The sequence below is a fragment of the Canis aureus genome, chromosome 10, assembly GCF_053574225.1.
Source record: "Canis aureus isolate CA01 chromosome 10, VMU_Caureus_v.1.0, whole genome shotgun sequence".
Taxonomy (NCBI): domain Eukaryota; kingdom Metazoa; phylum Chordata; class Mammalia; order Carnivora; family Canidae; genus Canis; species Canis aureus.
Genome location: NC_135620.1, coordinates 17,856,631 through 17,871,918, shown reverse-complemented (window position 1 = coordinate 17,871,918; position 15,288 = coordinate 17,856,631). Strand labels below are relative to the sequence as shown.

The 15,288-nt window shown below is 39.0% G+C and overlaps 1 protein-coding gene across 9 annotated transcripts in view; it reads right to left on the bottom strand.

Moving 5' to 3' along the window:
* Positions 1 to 15,288, bottom strand: part of MEGF10 (multiple EGF like domains 10) — a 320,303-nt gene that overhangs the window by 129,309 nt on the left and 175,706 nt on the right. For all 9 annotated transcript variants that reach the window (XM_077911490.1, XM_077911492.1, XM_077911491.1 and 6 more), the window contains one exon: positions 2,392 to 2,524. In XM_077911490.1, the coding sequence (XP_077767616.1) occupies positions 2,392 to 2,524 (133 nt within the window). The remainder of the gene's footprint in view (positions 1 to 2,391; positions 2,525 to 15,288) is intronic.

The window sequence follows — 15,288 nt, the reverse complement described above, 5'->3', positions numbered from 1 at the left end:
TAATTTATACTCCTTTCTCCATTCTTGTCACAACCATTGCATTTTCTTTTACCTTTCTTCAATGAATCATTATCTAGTATTAGAACAGGAAATTTATCAGGAAGAAGATTATGGTTGTCAATCCTTCTTTCTAGAAGGCAATAGAAAAAATACAGTCAGGAGAAAAAAAATCTCCATCATTTCTCTACTCTTTCACCCTCATTTTCCCTCCTCATTAGGAAGTATTTTTAGAGGTTACTCTAATCACTTCTGCACAGTAGAATTGTATTAGGTTTAGAGACTAATGTGCCCCTTGCCTGTCTCTCTGGCCCCCTCCCCATTTACCCACTGATATCCATATTTAGCCACTTTATTTCATGTCAGAAGGTGAGCCTACTCAATCAACAGTTATTTATGGAGCAAAAGCTCCAAGCAAGGCAGTGTTTTAAACCATGGGAATTATCGATAGCGAATAAAACATGCAATTATGCATTGTCAGGTTTCGTCAAATAATGAGGAAGGAATCAGGACAAAATGTACATGTGCGAATGGGAGCTAGATTACTTGAAGTCTTGCTTCTTTTCTCTTCATAGCTTTTCTCCCCAGAGAGTTGACTTGTTCACATCTCATCATGCTGGAGACTCCCAATTCTGTACTCCCACACACTACCGGGCCCATATCTCAAACCGATCTTAGGAACACAACATGGCAAAACCATTCTAATCTCTTCTTTCTCACATCAACTCTCTTCCTTTCACTTTTCATATGTGCAATGACCCCTCCACTCTTTAACAGAGCAGGCTCTAAACCTCACCTTCTCTGCCTCCCTCACATTCTACAATCAATGGATTACCAAGATGTGTGATTATTATCTCCCAGCATTTTACAGATTTGATTTTTTCCTTATTTTCCAAAGCTTTCCCCCTCCCGCAGGTTCAAAGGCCAATGGCCTCCCTTTTTTAAAAGTGATATGTTCTCATTCTTGTATTCTCTGATTCATTTTTATTGCCTTAATGGATATTTATTATGCACTTTGTAGGTGAAATGTTTATGGCAGGTGCTGTGACAATTATAAAGATCATTAGTAGGAGGTCCTCCCACTTCAATTCTATATAATATAGTTCATGCCACAAATACATAGAACTTGATTACATACACATATTTCCTCTACAGCTTAATGTTTCATAGTGATACATAACTCCATGGACTGACCAGGGAAATATGTTTTTGTGAACCTGACTGTAATACTGCTCAAAGACATGAGGAGGCCCTCACTGAAAAATAATGATGTGAGTGATGGACCAGTGTGCCCCCACAAGAACATAGCTGTGATGCTTGAAAAGCTCTGAACCATGTTCATTTTTACCTGTGCTGACAACGATGACTAGAATGTGATCTCTTCAGTGTGCTACTCATGGCCCTGAGGATGACACAGGAAGAGACCGAGAGTTTGATGAAACTGCACCTACAGCTATCAAAAATACCTACTACTCTTGAGGGTGTGAGCATACTAGACGGGTGCCACCTTTTCTCTAGAAAACTTACATTTGCAATGTGACATTCAGATAAAGATGCTTTCTTAGAAATCCAAGAAGAACAGGAGAGTGATATAGACTACATTTGACTGGACTGCAATAGCACTAGATGGTTTGTACTATTTTTGTGTTCCAAAAAGTACCCTAAGATCTCTGACAATGACCTATGGTGTTGTACTTCCTCCACATCTCCTACTGCAATTGCTCTAATCTACACACATCTGCTTTGATGTCATCTCTTCAGTCTAGTCCTCCTCCTGCAGGACTCCACTGACTCTAGTTTGGTTGCTCAAGAGTCTCAGTGGGCTGGCTGTGTGTGGCACTGATTTCGAGCCACCTTCATTCCTTGGACTCACCCAATCACTGCTCTCTGCTCATCTCATTCAGGTCTTTGAGAACATCTCAGATGATACTATTTCTACACAGCCTTGTCAGTTCCTCCAGAAATCATATCTCCCTTTTCAGGCCACATATGTTCCAACTATTTGGTACCCTAATTGCCACCCTTCAGGACAGCATTCTCTACTATCTTTCACCCACTGGCTCCCATGCATAAGGCCAGCTCCCTCAGATTATTGCAAATAGACTGAAAACAGGGAGAAGATATTTGGGGGATCATCTTAATTGAGCTGTGATATTTTCCCTTAGCTATACAATTGGTCCTGTGTTACAATCAACAGATCAAGGTTTTTTTTTCACCTGATATTCTGTAACATCAAGGTGAATCTTGCCAATTTCTTAAAATAATGACTGGTTTTTCACAAAAGTAATTTCATAATCTCTTCTCAAATCCTAATTTTGCATATCACACTGATAATGACAGTATATTAAAAAAATTATCAGAAATTATTTCCCAGACTACTTTCAAAACAATTACCTTTCCCAGTGGCTACACACATTAGGGTCTTCAAGATTCAGTGCTGATGCTGTCCTGCTCCAGAGGCATAATGAGAAACAGATAAAGCTCAGGCATGAGTTCAAAGAAGCAACCATTTTTTCGGAAGAAAAACCTACAAGAAAAAAAAAATCCAAATTAGAGAAGCATGAAAATGACCCAAACAGAATTCTTTTCAGTACAACATTGGGTACCATTTGTCACTAGGGTTGAACCATGCATAACAAGCCATGTGTTTAAATAGACGGGTCACCAGATTTCATGGTCCAAGAGAGAGGTATTTCTTGTGTTGTGCAGGGTGGTCACCATTTTGTAAATTACAAAAATGTGCAAATCATCATTAATTGCCACCACAAACAAAAGCCCTTCTCATCCATGCCCTTCAACATTAAAGGAATCTACCCAAACAACTCAGAGCAATACAGGCTTCCAGATTCTCTCACCAGGCATATTTCCCTTCTGGAAGAAGAGGGCTCAGATCTGGCCTCATTTGTCCCAGAGGGTAAACAGTGAAACAGAAGCTCCATTGACTCAAGAGAGAGGCACCTCAAGCTCAAACTGAGATTCATTCCCTGAATCATTCAACATGCAGTGAACGCCTGCTCCATCCTGGGCACCATGCAAACAACGTAATACTCATGATATACATTTCTTATATTTAGTGCTTCAGTTTCCCCATCCGCTCAACAGAAAACCAGCTATCTTACAGAGGTTTCTTCATAAATGTAGAGGAAAAGGCATAAAGCTGTTTAGAGGTCGGTGTGAGAGAAAATCAACCTGGTATTATGGAGAAGAAGAAAGAATACAAGGGAAAAACAAATAGCAACATATTTGCAAAAGAGGTCGCCAAAGGAGATACAGGAAGAGAAAGGTGAATATTCCTTGCAGAGGGAACCAGAGGAAAAGGAGAGTCTTACACATTTTAGGGAGCTCAAATTAATTCAGACATGAAAGAGACAGGGGCATATCACAAAGGATTTTATACACCATTGCAAAGTACGTGAACTTTGCTGGGGGATAACGCAGACCTTGCAGGGAGGAAGTGAGCAAATCTGAGAGGCTTTTAGGACTTAAAATGAATAGAACTTGGGGACTGAATGTGGAAACAATAAAGAGGAGTGCTCCCTGGCATAGGCTCATTGGGTGGATGGTGTGCGCATCACTAAGATGGGAAGCACAGACACCCTCCCCTTCTGGAAGGAAGAAGCATTAGTTCAGTTTCAGATGTGTCAAGTCGGAGGTTCCCAGGAGATACATGAAGTCATCTGCAGGCATTTATTGAACACCTACTGTGTGCCAGGCACTCACCAGCTCAGGTGTGTAACAGCAGGACCCAGACCTTATGCCCACCTCCTCACCTCCAGGAACTCATCACTTAGTAAGAAGGAAACGTTTCATTGTCACACTTACATAAAATGATTTTATATAATTGTTATAAAATTGGACGTGGAACTATAAATAGCTGACCCATCTACTAATTAAAAAGGAGAATAACTATTAATCTGCCTATTAGTAAACTAGGGAAATTAGTAACAATTGGCCAGATTATGTGACTGAAGCAGTTATCTTCTGGGTGAGAGCTGGTGTTTTGAGACGTTATACTAATTTCCTTCATTACCAGGTGCAGAAGCAAATGGGAGCAAAATTTATTGGATAATATCCTTATGGTTTAAAAAGGTAAGTTTATTGGGGTACTTGGCTGGTTCAGTTGGTAGAGCATAAGACTCTTTTTAAAAAAAGATTTGTTTACTTATATGAGCGAAAGAAAGTATGCATGTGGCGGGAGAGGAGCAGAGGGAGAGAATCTCAAGCAAACTCCCTGCTAGGCACAGAACCCTTTGAAAGCCTCAGTCTCAGGACTCTGAGATCACGATCTGAGCTGAAACCAAGAGTCAAACATTCAACCAACTGAGCCACCCAGGTACCTCAGATTGTGGGACTCTTGATCTGAGGGTTGTGAGTTCAAGCCCCATGTTGTTTGTAGAGATTACTTAAAATGGGGGGGGAGGGGGTTAGTTTATCTTCAAACAAACAATAAACAACCACAGCAGCAAAAATCAAACCTTAGGAAATAGTTTATCCTTCAAATTCAAGAGAACAGATCAAGTGAGGAAGTATTCAATCCTTAAATCCTTAAATCCAGGCTGTTTCTAATTGTATCAAGTGTATCATGACAACTCATCTATCTCTAACTGCACAAAGGCTAAAACAAAAGAAAATATTTGACCTAAAATAAGGAAATAATAACATGAATTTGTAGGATAATTAAAAAATACTGTAAGAAAAAAAAATACTGTAAGCCACTATAAAAGGTTATGGAATTTTTAAAAACGGGAGTTTTCATCATCACAAAATATATTCTAACATAGAAAGCATAAATGGGTAGCCAAAACAGGGCTTAAAAATTAATTTGAATTAATTAATTATTAATTAATTATTGGTGTTTGTCATGAAGTCGTAAAATCTGAAGCTCAACATTATTCCATTTAATAGGAATGACTAACAGTGATGATGACAGGCAATAATTTCCTGACCAGTTGCTGGGTGCCAGGCACAGTGTGGAGCCCTTCATGTGTGTGTCTGTCCAACCCTTACTGTTATTCATCTAAGGAAAAGGTGTTTTTACGATCCCCATTTCACAGTTGAAGACATGTAATATACTGCTAATGTTTTCTTCATTCGTCAAAAAAAGAAAACCTCTAATATACCCAGTTGTAACAAACAAGCATGGCAAATATCTCTGTCTGATTGCTCTATCTATGGCAGGATAAGTGTTTTGTTTCAGTGAAGTGTGAAATATGTATATTAACTTTCATTCTTTCCTCAAAGACAAAATGAGTGCTAGTCAGCAGTAATCTGCCATCTACTTACCAACAATTACCCCAAATTGGAAAGTTGTATCGTGAGTCACCATCTTAGACTCAAACCATCCATTTTCCAATTAGCAATGTTTAGTCTGTAAAGTTAGAAATTGCTGCAAGTAATGAATCTAACTGCCAAGAAAAAGAAAAATGCTGTGTATTTTCTTTTAATGTAAATATGTTAACACTAATCCTTCTGTAGCTCTTTTTGCTTTGCAGTTGATATGAGGCTCTATGAAGGCTCTAACCTCTCTATGGAGATGGCAGATGGAAAAAAAAAAAAGCAAAATTTGGTCACCTCCCCTTTGCTTTTGAAATTTGGCATACCGAAAAATCTAAGTGCATTGCCAAGTTGCTAGAGGTGTTTGCAGAAGTTTCCCTTCTGCAAACTATAAGGACATTTTTTTTTATAAGGACATTTTTTAAATGTATACACACACACACACACACACACACACACACACGTATGTTAGATGGTCTCACTTCCAAAGGATTTTCTGAATTAAAATCAGAAAATTAACTGAATTCTAGTATCACCTACACTAAAGTAAAAAACATCAAAAGCAAAAAGAACTGCTAGATCTAGATGCAGGGATCATGCAAACTCACATAAACAGGTTAAAACCATTTGAGAAAATAATTCAAGTGTTATATACAGTGTGGGGGAGAGGACATTTCACCGAGATGCCAACGAGCTGTAAAAAAAAAAAAAAAAAAAAAGCTCCAGAAATACAACATTTCATTATATTCAGAAACAGATGCTCCCTCCTTTTGTTCTACCTTGTTGAATAAAAGGCACTGAGAGACACAACCCAAAACAGAAGCAGATAGAGCATTACACATACACTTTCCCTGTTTCATTTGTTTTCTTCTACAGGTTTTGATGAGTAAATGTGAGTATCTTTTTTTCCTTTATATCTACCCTGGAGGAAGAAAGTTCAATACATTTTTTTCCCTTCATTTCTCTCTTTTAAACTGTGCCATCTTGTCTGACACTATAATCTTCCACTTTGGAGCACAAATGAAAACAAAACACAGCCTTTAAAAAATAGAAGTATTTCAATTGAAAAAAAGAAGCAACACAGTGGTGATTTGCTTCATTAAAATAGACATTTGGAAAATACTCAAAACTAAATTAAGAGTTCTGCTACCCCCACCCACTCAGTCTCCATCTTCAAATAACTTTCCTTATGGTTCTATTTAACAAAATTTAAAATGTTAAAAAAAAGGCGGGGGGAGAGAGAGTCATTTGCATGAACCCCCTAGTGCCAAACTTGATTGCATTCCATATCATTCACTTAATTATTATGGAAAAATCAAAACAGAAAATCAGTACAACTGATTAGCATTGCTAAAGTGCTCCGATTAGAAAAAAGAAACACAGCAGGTAGAATTAACTCTTGCTGCCTACTAGGAAGGCAGGCTTTCCTTATTCTCACAAAAATCTCAATAAATAATCAGGTTGACTACAACCTTACAATGGATGAATCTGGGTTCTGATGATAGGGAGTAGTTTATCAGTGTATTAGGGAGAAATAAATAATGGGGCGTTGACTTGCTAATTTATTATTGCAGCAACAGAGGAATAAATGATGCCAGACAAACCTTTGTGTCTCTAAAATCTTTTTCCTTGATAGAATAATTTAAGTGCATGCACAGAAATAACTTGGGTGCCCTCACCCAGTTTTTCTCAAGCTGATTTCCCTAAAATCATCTAACAGTTTTCTATCTGCAAATAAATTTCATGATTAAGAATAGTCACATTTTCACAATCCCCACCCCCTCTCTGGGGACCAAAAGCCACCAATTTTTACTTGATCACTCCATCATGTTATCTGTAAATGATGTACTAGCTTTTCCTCAGAAAAAGGCTTTTCCACCCAAATGGGCCAGAAGGTAGCATGCTGAGTTCTTCCTAGAGCTTAATGCCAATGAGTATCAAAGTATCAAAGTATCCTAGAGTATCAAAGCTCCAGATCCGGAATATTAAAGATGTCAAAAGAGTAATGCTTACTCATGGGACTCTTGATCTCAGTGTCATGAGCTCAAGCCCCACATTAGGGGTAGAGCTTACTTTAGCAAACAAACAAACAAATAATAATGCTTACCAGTTGTCCTGAGAACAACTCCAGGTGACAATTTCCATAGAAATACTATTTTGCAGATAAAACAAATCCGGGAGGCACTGCTGTGATTTCTGTTTTCACTGCCCAAAGCTAGTTATTCTAGCAGCATATTTTTTTAAAGATTTTATTTATTTATTCATGAGACACACACACACAGAGAGGCAGAGACACCGGCAGAGGGAGAAGCAGGCTCCATGCAGGGAACCCGATGCGGGACTCGATCCCGGGACTCCAGGATCACTTCCCAGGCCAAAGGCAGGTGCCAAACTGCTGAGCCACCCAGGGCCCCTCTAGCAGCATATTATTTCAGCCAAGCCTAACTCTTTATCTGAAGCAATGTAAGTACTAAAAATTTTTTTGTATGTGTAAAGCCTCATGTTATTTTGCTCACATCCAACAGAGATATTCTTCTGAGTCAAATTAAATCATCTTATGTTGGCAGTTACACAGCATTCTTTGGAAGACTCCAAGAATATAAGTTAAAGGAGTCTGGCTGTCAACATAAAAAAAATTGATCAAATTCTATTCTACAAACTTATAACGGTTTCATAAACAACCAAGAAAAATGTATATCCAAAACATTAGCATGGAGTGAGTGTTTAGATACCAGTTCTGGCATTCATTGGACACTTCATATCAAACAAGACCTAAGCGAAGCCCTGAAGATGCCAGGCACTGGGCTACCTTGAGAAAACTCACCAGCCACATAAAGAATAGTTGCAAATGGACCATTTCAATACAGCATGATGCAGGCATGTTTATGACCAGAAAAGGCTATCGTGGGAACAGAGACGTACATTCTCATCTACTTAATCAGCCAATTCCACAGTTATTATCTAGGTGGCATTAAAGGGTAGTTTAGGGGAGCCTCTGATCACCCACCTATCCTCAACCTTGGGAAGTGCTCTACAACATCCCTAGGAATCTCATCCACAGCATATGGAAAATTCTACAAACAATACTCACTAGGCATTTAAGTCCAAGCAATTCTGGGAACCATTATGACTTTTAAGGCACGGTGTCTGCCTCAACAGGTCAAAATCTACTAGGGACAAAAATTCTCAATAAAATAGTATTTGCCAAATGAATCAACATAGAAATACAGTTCTAAGAGGAGGGAAAAATCAATGTGAGCAACAAAGTTTCAGGAAAGAAGCCAAACATGAACACAAGCATTCAAAAGAAAAAGAACTAGAAATCACCAAGTATCTACCTCATGTCTTGCACCTCACATATGTAATCTCATTGGCTGAGGTTAAATGTTTCACTTGAAATCAGACAATTAAAACAGCAGAGATTTGAACCAATCTGTCTGATGACTACAACATCTGCGATCTGTTCTTGGCATCACATCCAGGTAAAAGAAAGCCTTGAGTAAATGAAAACCGTGGCAAGGGGCCATGAGGCAAAGAGAGAAGTGGGAGCCAAGCCTTGTGGGTGGACAGCAGGAGATCTTGTAAGCAATCATGAGAGGCTGTGATAGAAAAGTAGGCAGAGCTCAGAGATAAAAGGTCTTGAGCATCGGGCTAAGGAGTTCATATGGTTTTATCTTGCCTACAGTGGGATACACTGAAGTCTTTGAGCAGGGTGCATTATTTGATGAAAGAAATGTTTTGGAGAATGACACAGAGAGGGTGTGCAAGATCCAGCAAAGGAAACAGGGAGTGGAGGCAAAGAAAGTGAGTGGAGGTTAGTGCATTTAGGTATGGGGTAGAACAGCCTTTGGGGGGGGGGGGGGTGCTGAGAGAAGTATGTGAGAAACCAATGAAAGAAAGAATTGGCAAAACTGGGAGAAATAATAGAAAATAGGGTCAATATAAAGGACAACTAGGGATGCTTGAGTGCCTCAATCAATCAAACATCCAATTCTTGGTATCAGCTCAGTTCTTTTTTTTTTTTTTAATTTATGATAGTCACACAGAGAGAGAGAGAGAGAGAGAGAGGCAAAGACATAGGCAGAGGGAGAAGCAGGCTCCATGCACCGGGAGCCCGACGTGGGATTGGATCCTGTGTCTCCAGGATCACACCCTGGGCCAAAGGCAGGCGCCAAACCGCTGCACCACCCAGGGATCCCTTCAGCTCAGTTCTTGATCTCAGGGTTGTGAGATCAAAGCCCGTACTGGGCTCCACGTTGGGCATGGAGCCTACTTTTAAAAATAATAATAATAAAATAAAATAATACAAAATAAAAAACTAATAAAACAACTATGTTTATCAAAAAGAAAGCAAAAACATCCAATATCAGAAATACAGAGACATAAGACCAGACTCGGAAGAGATAATGGGGCACCTGGGTGGCTCAGTCAGTTAAGCAACAGACTCTTGATTTTGGCTCAAGTCGTGATCTCAGGGTCCTGGGATCAAGCCCACATGAGGCTCCCCACTCTGTATTGAGCATGAAGCCTGCTTAAGATTCTCTCTCTCATCTTCTCTTTCTGCTCCTCCTCACCACCCCCCCACCCCAGTTCAGCTCTCTTTCTCTAAAATAAAATAAATAATAAGAACACCTGTTGTGGCTTAAACCATTATGAATTGCAGTTCTATTTCCTAGGTTCAGTCTACTTATCTCCTTTTGGAGAAACAATACCTCTCTTTTTTTATAAGAAAAAGAAACTTCAAACATCACTTCTTATTGCAGCGTTCAGTGAATAAAAGCAACTTGATTTTCCTAAACTTCTCATGACTTACTATTCCTCAATAACATTCCCACTCATTCTTCTCAATCTAAAGTCCTCATTTATTTGGCCCATTCACCAAAAGAAAAAAAAAGCTCTATTATCCCTTTTATAAAATTTACTACCCTTTCTTTCTTTCCTTTTTCAACAACTATGCTTTGGCAGCCGTAATTATACCCTAGGGTTGTAGCCAACCTCCAGGCTGACCTCCAGTGATCCCTGCCTTGTGTCAGCCCCTTTCTCAATGAATAAAGTGTGTAACCAGTAGGATACTGCAAAAATGACAGGGTATAACTTTGAAATCTACATCATCAGAGGCAATGCAGTTCCCATCTTGCTTTTTGGATTGCCACTCTGCAGGAAGCCAGCTGCCATGTCATTAGGACATTCAAGCAGCAAAGTGAAGCCTCAGGGGAGGCTTTCCACCAACAGCCATGGGAGTGGATCCTCCAGTCCCTGTCAAGCCTTTGGGTGACTGTAGCCCCTGCTGACCACAATATCATGACATCCTGAGCCAGAGCCACCAGCTGAGCTTCTCCCAAATTCCTGACACAGAGAAACTGAGGTGATGCATGGTTTGTTCTTTTAAGCCACTGAGCTTTAAGGTAATTTGTTACACAGCAATATAAAGCTGATACGTCTGTATTTTAATGTGTCTATACCAAAAATACTTAGTTGGACTTCCAAAATGCTCTTAAAAATGCTTAGAATTCTGTCGACATCTTCAGTAGCAGTTGTGCACGGCTGAAACCACCTGGGAGATTTCTGCAATCTTTTCTCTGCATTATAACTCTTGGAAGGAGCCCCTTATCTTTTTTTTTCTAAGATTTTATTTATTTATTTATTTATTTATTTATTTATTTATTTATTTATGTATTCATTCATTCATTCATTCATTCATAAGAGACACAGAATGAGAGAGAGGCAGAGACAGAGGCAGAAGGAGAAGCAGGCTCCCTACAGGGAGCCTGATGCGGGACTTGATCCCAGGACCCCAGGATCATGGCCTGAGCCGAAGCAGACACTCAACCACTGAGCCACCCGGGCGTTCCAGCCCTTCATCTTCTAATTACAATTTCAGTTATTTTGCTCTGGAACACATGACCTCAAGATGCCTGTGCTTTGAGGTGTATCTGCTGCTTTTCCACATACCACCATGTCCTAGATTATCCTGCCATTAGTCTTTAATCTTTAGCATTTGACTATCTAGAAGAACTACCTGCCTCATGATAATGTGGGCAGTTCATCAGGTGCTTTGCGCTACTAGCCACTTACCAATGAGACCACTTACTGGTCACTTAAATGAGTGGATTCTAAACTTTTCTCTGGTTTACTTTTTCATCTGCAAAATAACGTTCCTTTTTCTTTCTTGCCTTTGAACACTTTTTCTATGATTTTCTCTGATAATATACAGAAATTGTATATGAAATAAATAAAAATTTACCTATAGAAATAATATTTATATATAAAATAAATAAAATTTTATTATTGTTTTGCTTTTAGCTCTTTGTTTTGAAATAATTTCAAACTTATTTGAAAGCTATAAAAATAGAACAAGGAGAGATCTTCACCCAGACTCTAGCTGATAACATTTTGCCACATTTACTTTATCACCATCTGCTTACACAAACACACACATTTAACCATTTGAGAGTAATTTGTACATAACTATACCCCTATGCCTCTAAATACTTCAATGTGTATTTCCTAAGAACAAGGACATTCACATATGTAATTGTAGTACAAATATCTAAATGAAAAAGTTTAACATTGATGCAATATTACTATCTAATCTAGAGACCTGATTCAAATTTCATCAACTGTCCTAGTCATGTAATTATCTTAACCATCTTTCACATAGAAATTTTTCAAACCCTTTGCTGAGAAACAAGTAACTTTTTTCGATCAACAAACACCAGTGAAGGGTATCTTTGTCCTCAAAGAGTTTATGATCAAACACAAAAGTAATATCATGTCTGGTAATGACAAGGCAATGTAAAATATGATTAGGGTCAAAAGAGGGTTACCAAATAAGTAGAGAGTTCAGAAAGTATTCCCAACTGGTGAGTATGCATAAAAGACAGCACTGTTGAAGATTTTGCTGGGTAAATGGAGCATGGGAGGTTGTACCCAGAAGAATCACTAGGAGCAAAGGCAGAGAAAGAAACTTACCAGAGGGAAAAGCAAATGGGCAAGACTGTCTGGAACACAGAGTGGAAAAGTGAGGGAGGGAGGAGGAGTTTTAGGGCCATGTCAGGAATGACACTAAACATCATGGTTTTAAGATTGACCCCAAGTAAAATATCCCAACACCTCATGAGGCCTCAAGCAAAGAATGAACGGGTTTAAGAAAAATGAATTGGCAAATAGAACTTGATCAGCCCAAGGAAGAAAGGGAGATCTTTTGCCTTTTTTTTTTTTCTTTTAAGCATACAGTACTGATTGAAAAAGTTCACAAGTCAGGTTTGACCAATCCTCTGACACAATACCAGCAGCAAAAAAAAAAAAAAAAAAAACAGTTGCAATAGAATAAATAATGAAAGAAGGCAATTTCCTTTAGAAAAAAAAGTCAAATTATAGTACAGTGGAAAAGGAGAAAATATATCTTTCTGACATACAGCAGGATATATGGGTGTCATCAGAATCTTAAGTCTTTCCTTGTACATGGGGGTCAGAGAGGAACAAGAACAGGAATGGGAAGCCTACGTATTTGCACAGTCCCTCTCCCTGGAAGGTCCTTTGCAGTCATAAATGCTGCTATAGTAGGAAGGATGATTACACTCATTCTGCCTCCATCACTGGCATGATAAGGGCCAAGATTTTAGAAAATTTTCCTATCAACTGCATCTGTCCAGATTCTATGAAGGACACACACACACACACACACACACACAATCTCTCTCTCTCTCACACACACACACACACACACACACAGCATTCCTCTATTTTTTCATACTTCCTAACACGCCATATAATTTAGGTTTGTCACACTCATTTGGCTCCCAAAAGTTTCCAGGGCACTATGCCTATCTTGTGGTCCAAAAAGCTTTTATACTAAAAGGCATAAAAGAAAGTTAGAGTTGGAGGCCTTATGGGCTCCAATCAAAATCATAAAAGAAAGTTAGAGTTGGAGACCTTATGGGCTCCAATCAAAATCTTTCCTTTTTATGGAAGAAATAATTGGAGCCCCTAGTCATGGTGACTCATCTATATCACAGAGCTAGTTTGTGAACGGCGCAACACCAAGAACCCAGAACTCAGGGCTCCTAATTACAGGTGAATCATCTTCACCCAGTGAAAAAGCCATAGTCTTTCTAAAACAACACTATATCGGCATGATGCAGCAAGAAATGCTTCCTGAAATGCAAATTCATTAAAAAGCTAGGTTCTCCAAATGACTAAGTGATTTCCTGGTCAAAACTGAGACTCTGAGTTAGAAAGTACAAAAGGTAAGGGCATCTGGGTGGCTCTGTGGGTTAAGTGTCTGACCCTTGATCTCAGCTCAGGTCTTGAGCTCATGGTCATGAAGTCAAGCCCTGCATTGGGCTCCATGCTGGGTGTGTCACCTACTTAAAAAAGAAGAAAGTACAAAAAGTGTTTCCACATTTATACTGTACAGATGTTTCAAATAATCAGGGACATTGCGACGCAACTGCCATTCTTCCCAGGGTTGCTCAATTCTGAACCACTAATCCAGACCAGGATGCAGAGTGACCACAGACATGGCTTGCAGCAGGCATGGCCGCAAAAGAGTCTGGACACTTTCATCCTTACGGTTTTAAGCCCACAGTCAAAGGCTTTGAAGATTTGAGGCAAAATGCAAGGCAATTGCTGGAGAAATACAAGTAGGCGGAAGAACATAATTATTCAAAGTTGCATTTGGCCAGGACATTAAGAAGAAAATACTTGGGTAGCCTTCCTTCCCACCTCCACTTCCTCACCAACTGCACATATATGCAAATATGAGAAGCCACAACCCAAATCCCAACTTTATGACTTAAAATAGGGCTTTGTTTTAGTAGATAAAGTACCACATGCTGAAGTAGCAACACCACTTCCTGTGGTATCTAGACAGATCTTTTATTCAAAAAGTGACCCCGTCTGACCCTGAATAATGGTTCAAGAACAATCTCATATTGAAAGGAAGTTAAAGGCCATTCTCCATACTGCTTCCTTCATTCACATTATCCATAACTCTCTCTTCTGATGTCCCTGTGTCTCTGTACTTGTCTTCCTCTGCCATTTTTAGGGTAATTCAGGATCTACATGCCGTGGGGACAGGAAAGTATAGCAACTAAGGTAAATTCTAGTCTGGTGCGGCGTCAAACTCTGATCACTATCAGGTCACTTATCCTCTCTGCTTTACTTCCCTTTCACAAGTATCAGCCAGGAAAGCAGCTTGAATGACAAGAAAACGTATAAAGAGAGTTATATTTTCCATTTGTCTTTCTTACAAACATCCAGAATTCCTAAGATTCATTGGCTTTTGTCTGAACATAGCTGTTAGCAGGAAGCTGATCAAAGACTTTTAATTTTACAAATGGTGATACTGTGGAGCAGAGATATTCAGTGTATGCCCAAGGTCACAAAGCTATTTCATAAATAGCTTCTCCTTAGGCTAATATTGGCCCAAAATTCAAGATCCTGTCAGTGTGTCTTGTGCAATATTATGAATTGCTGCACACAAAGATAATCAAGAAGTAATTACATTTTTTTCTTGTGGCTGATGCCACTCTTAATAGAATATAAATATACAAAATTTAAGTCCTAGGGTTCTTTATAAAAGTTTAACACTAAAATATTGATGAAATGTCCAATATTTTCATAAGGCAACTTATGAATGCTCCTTTTAATTTCAAAGAGGAAGAGCTCCCAATGATTATGCCTACTCAGTCTGTGCAACGATGGAGCAAATTAGACACAAGCCTCATAAAAGTTTTGCTAATGGCCATTGCAAAGGAGATGATGAAAGATAAATGGACATGCCCCCCAATTTTATCAGTGCAGTGATGCTTTTTGGTTTTCTCTGGTATCTTTGGTATCTTTAGCACCTAGCAAAGAGGAGGGTGACTGACTGACTGATTGAATGAGTGAATGAATGAATGAATAAAGTATAAATAGTCTAATATGAGGATTTGAATGAAAAATTTAAAAAAAAACATCTTGGCTCTAGCAAGACCTCTCTTGAGTCTATCAAGACATGGAATTAGTGGGGTA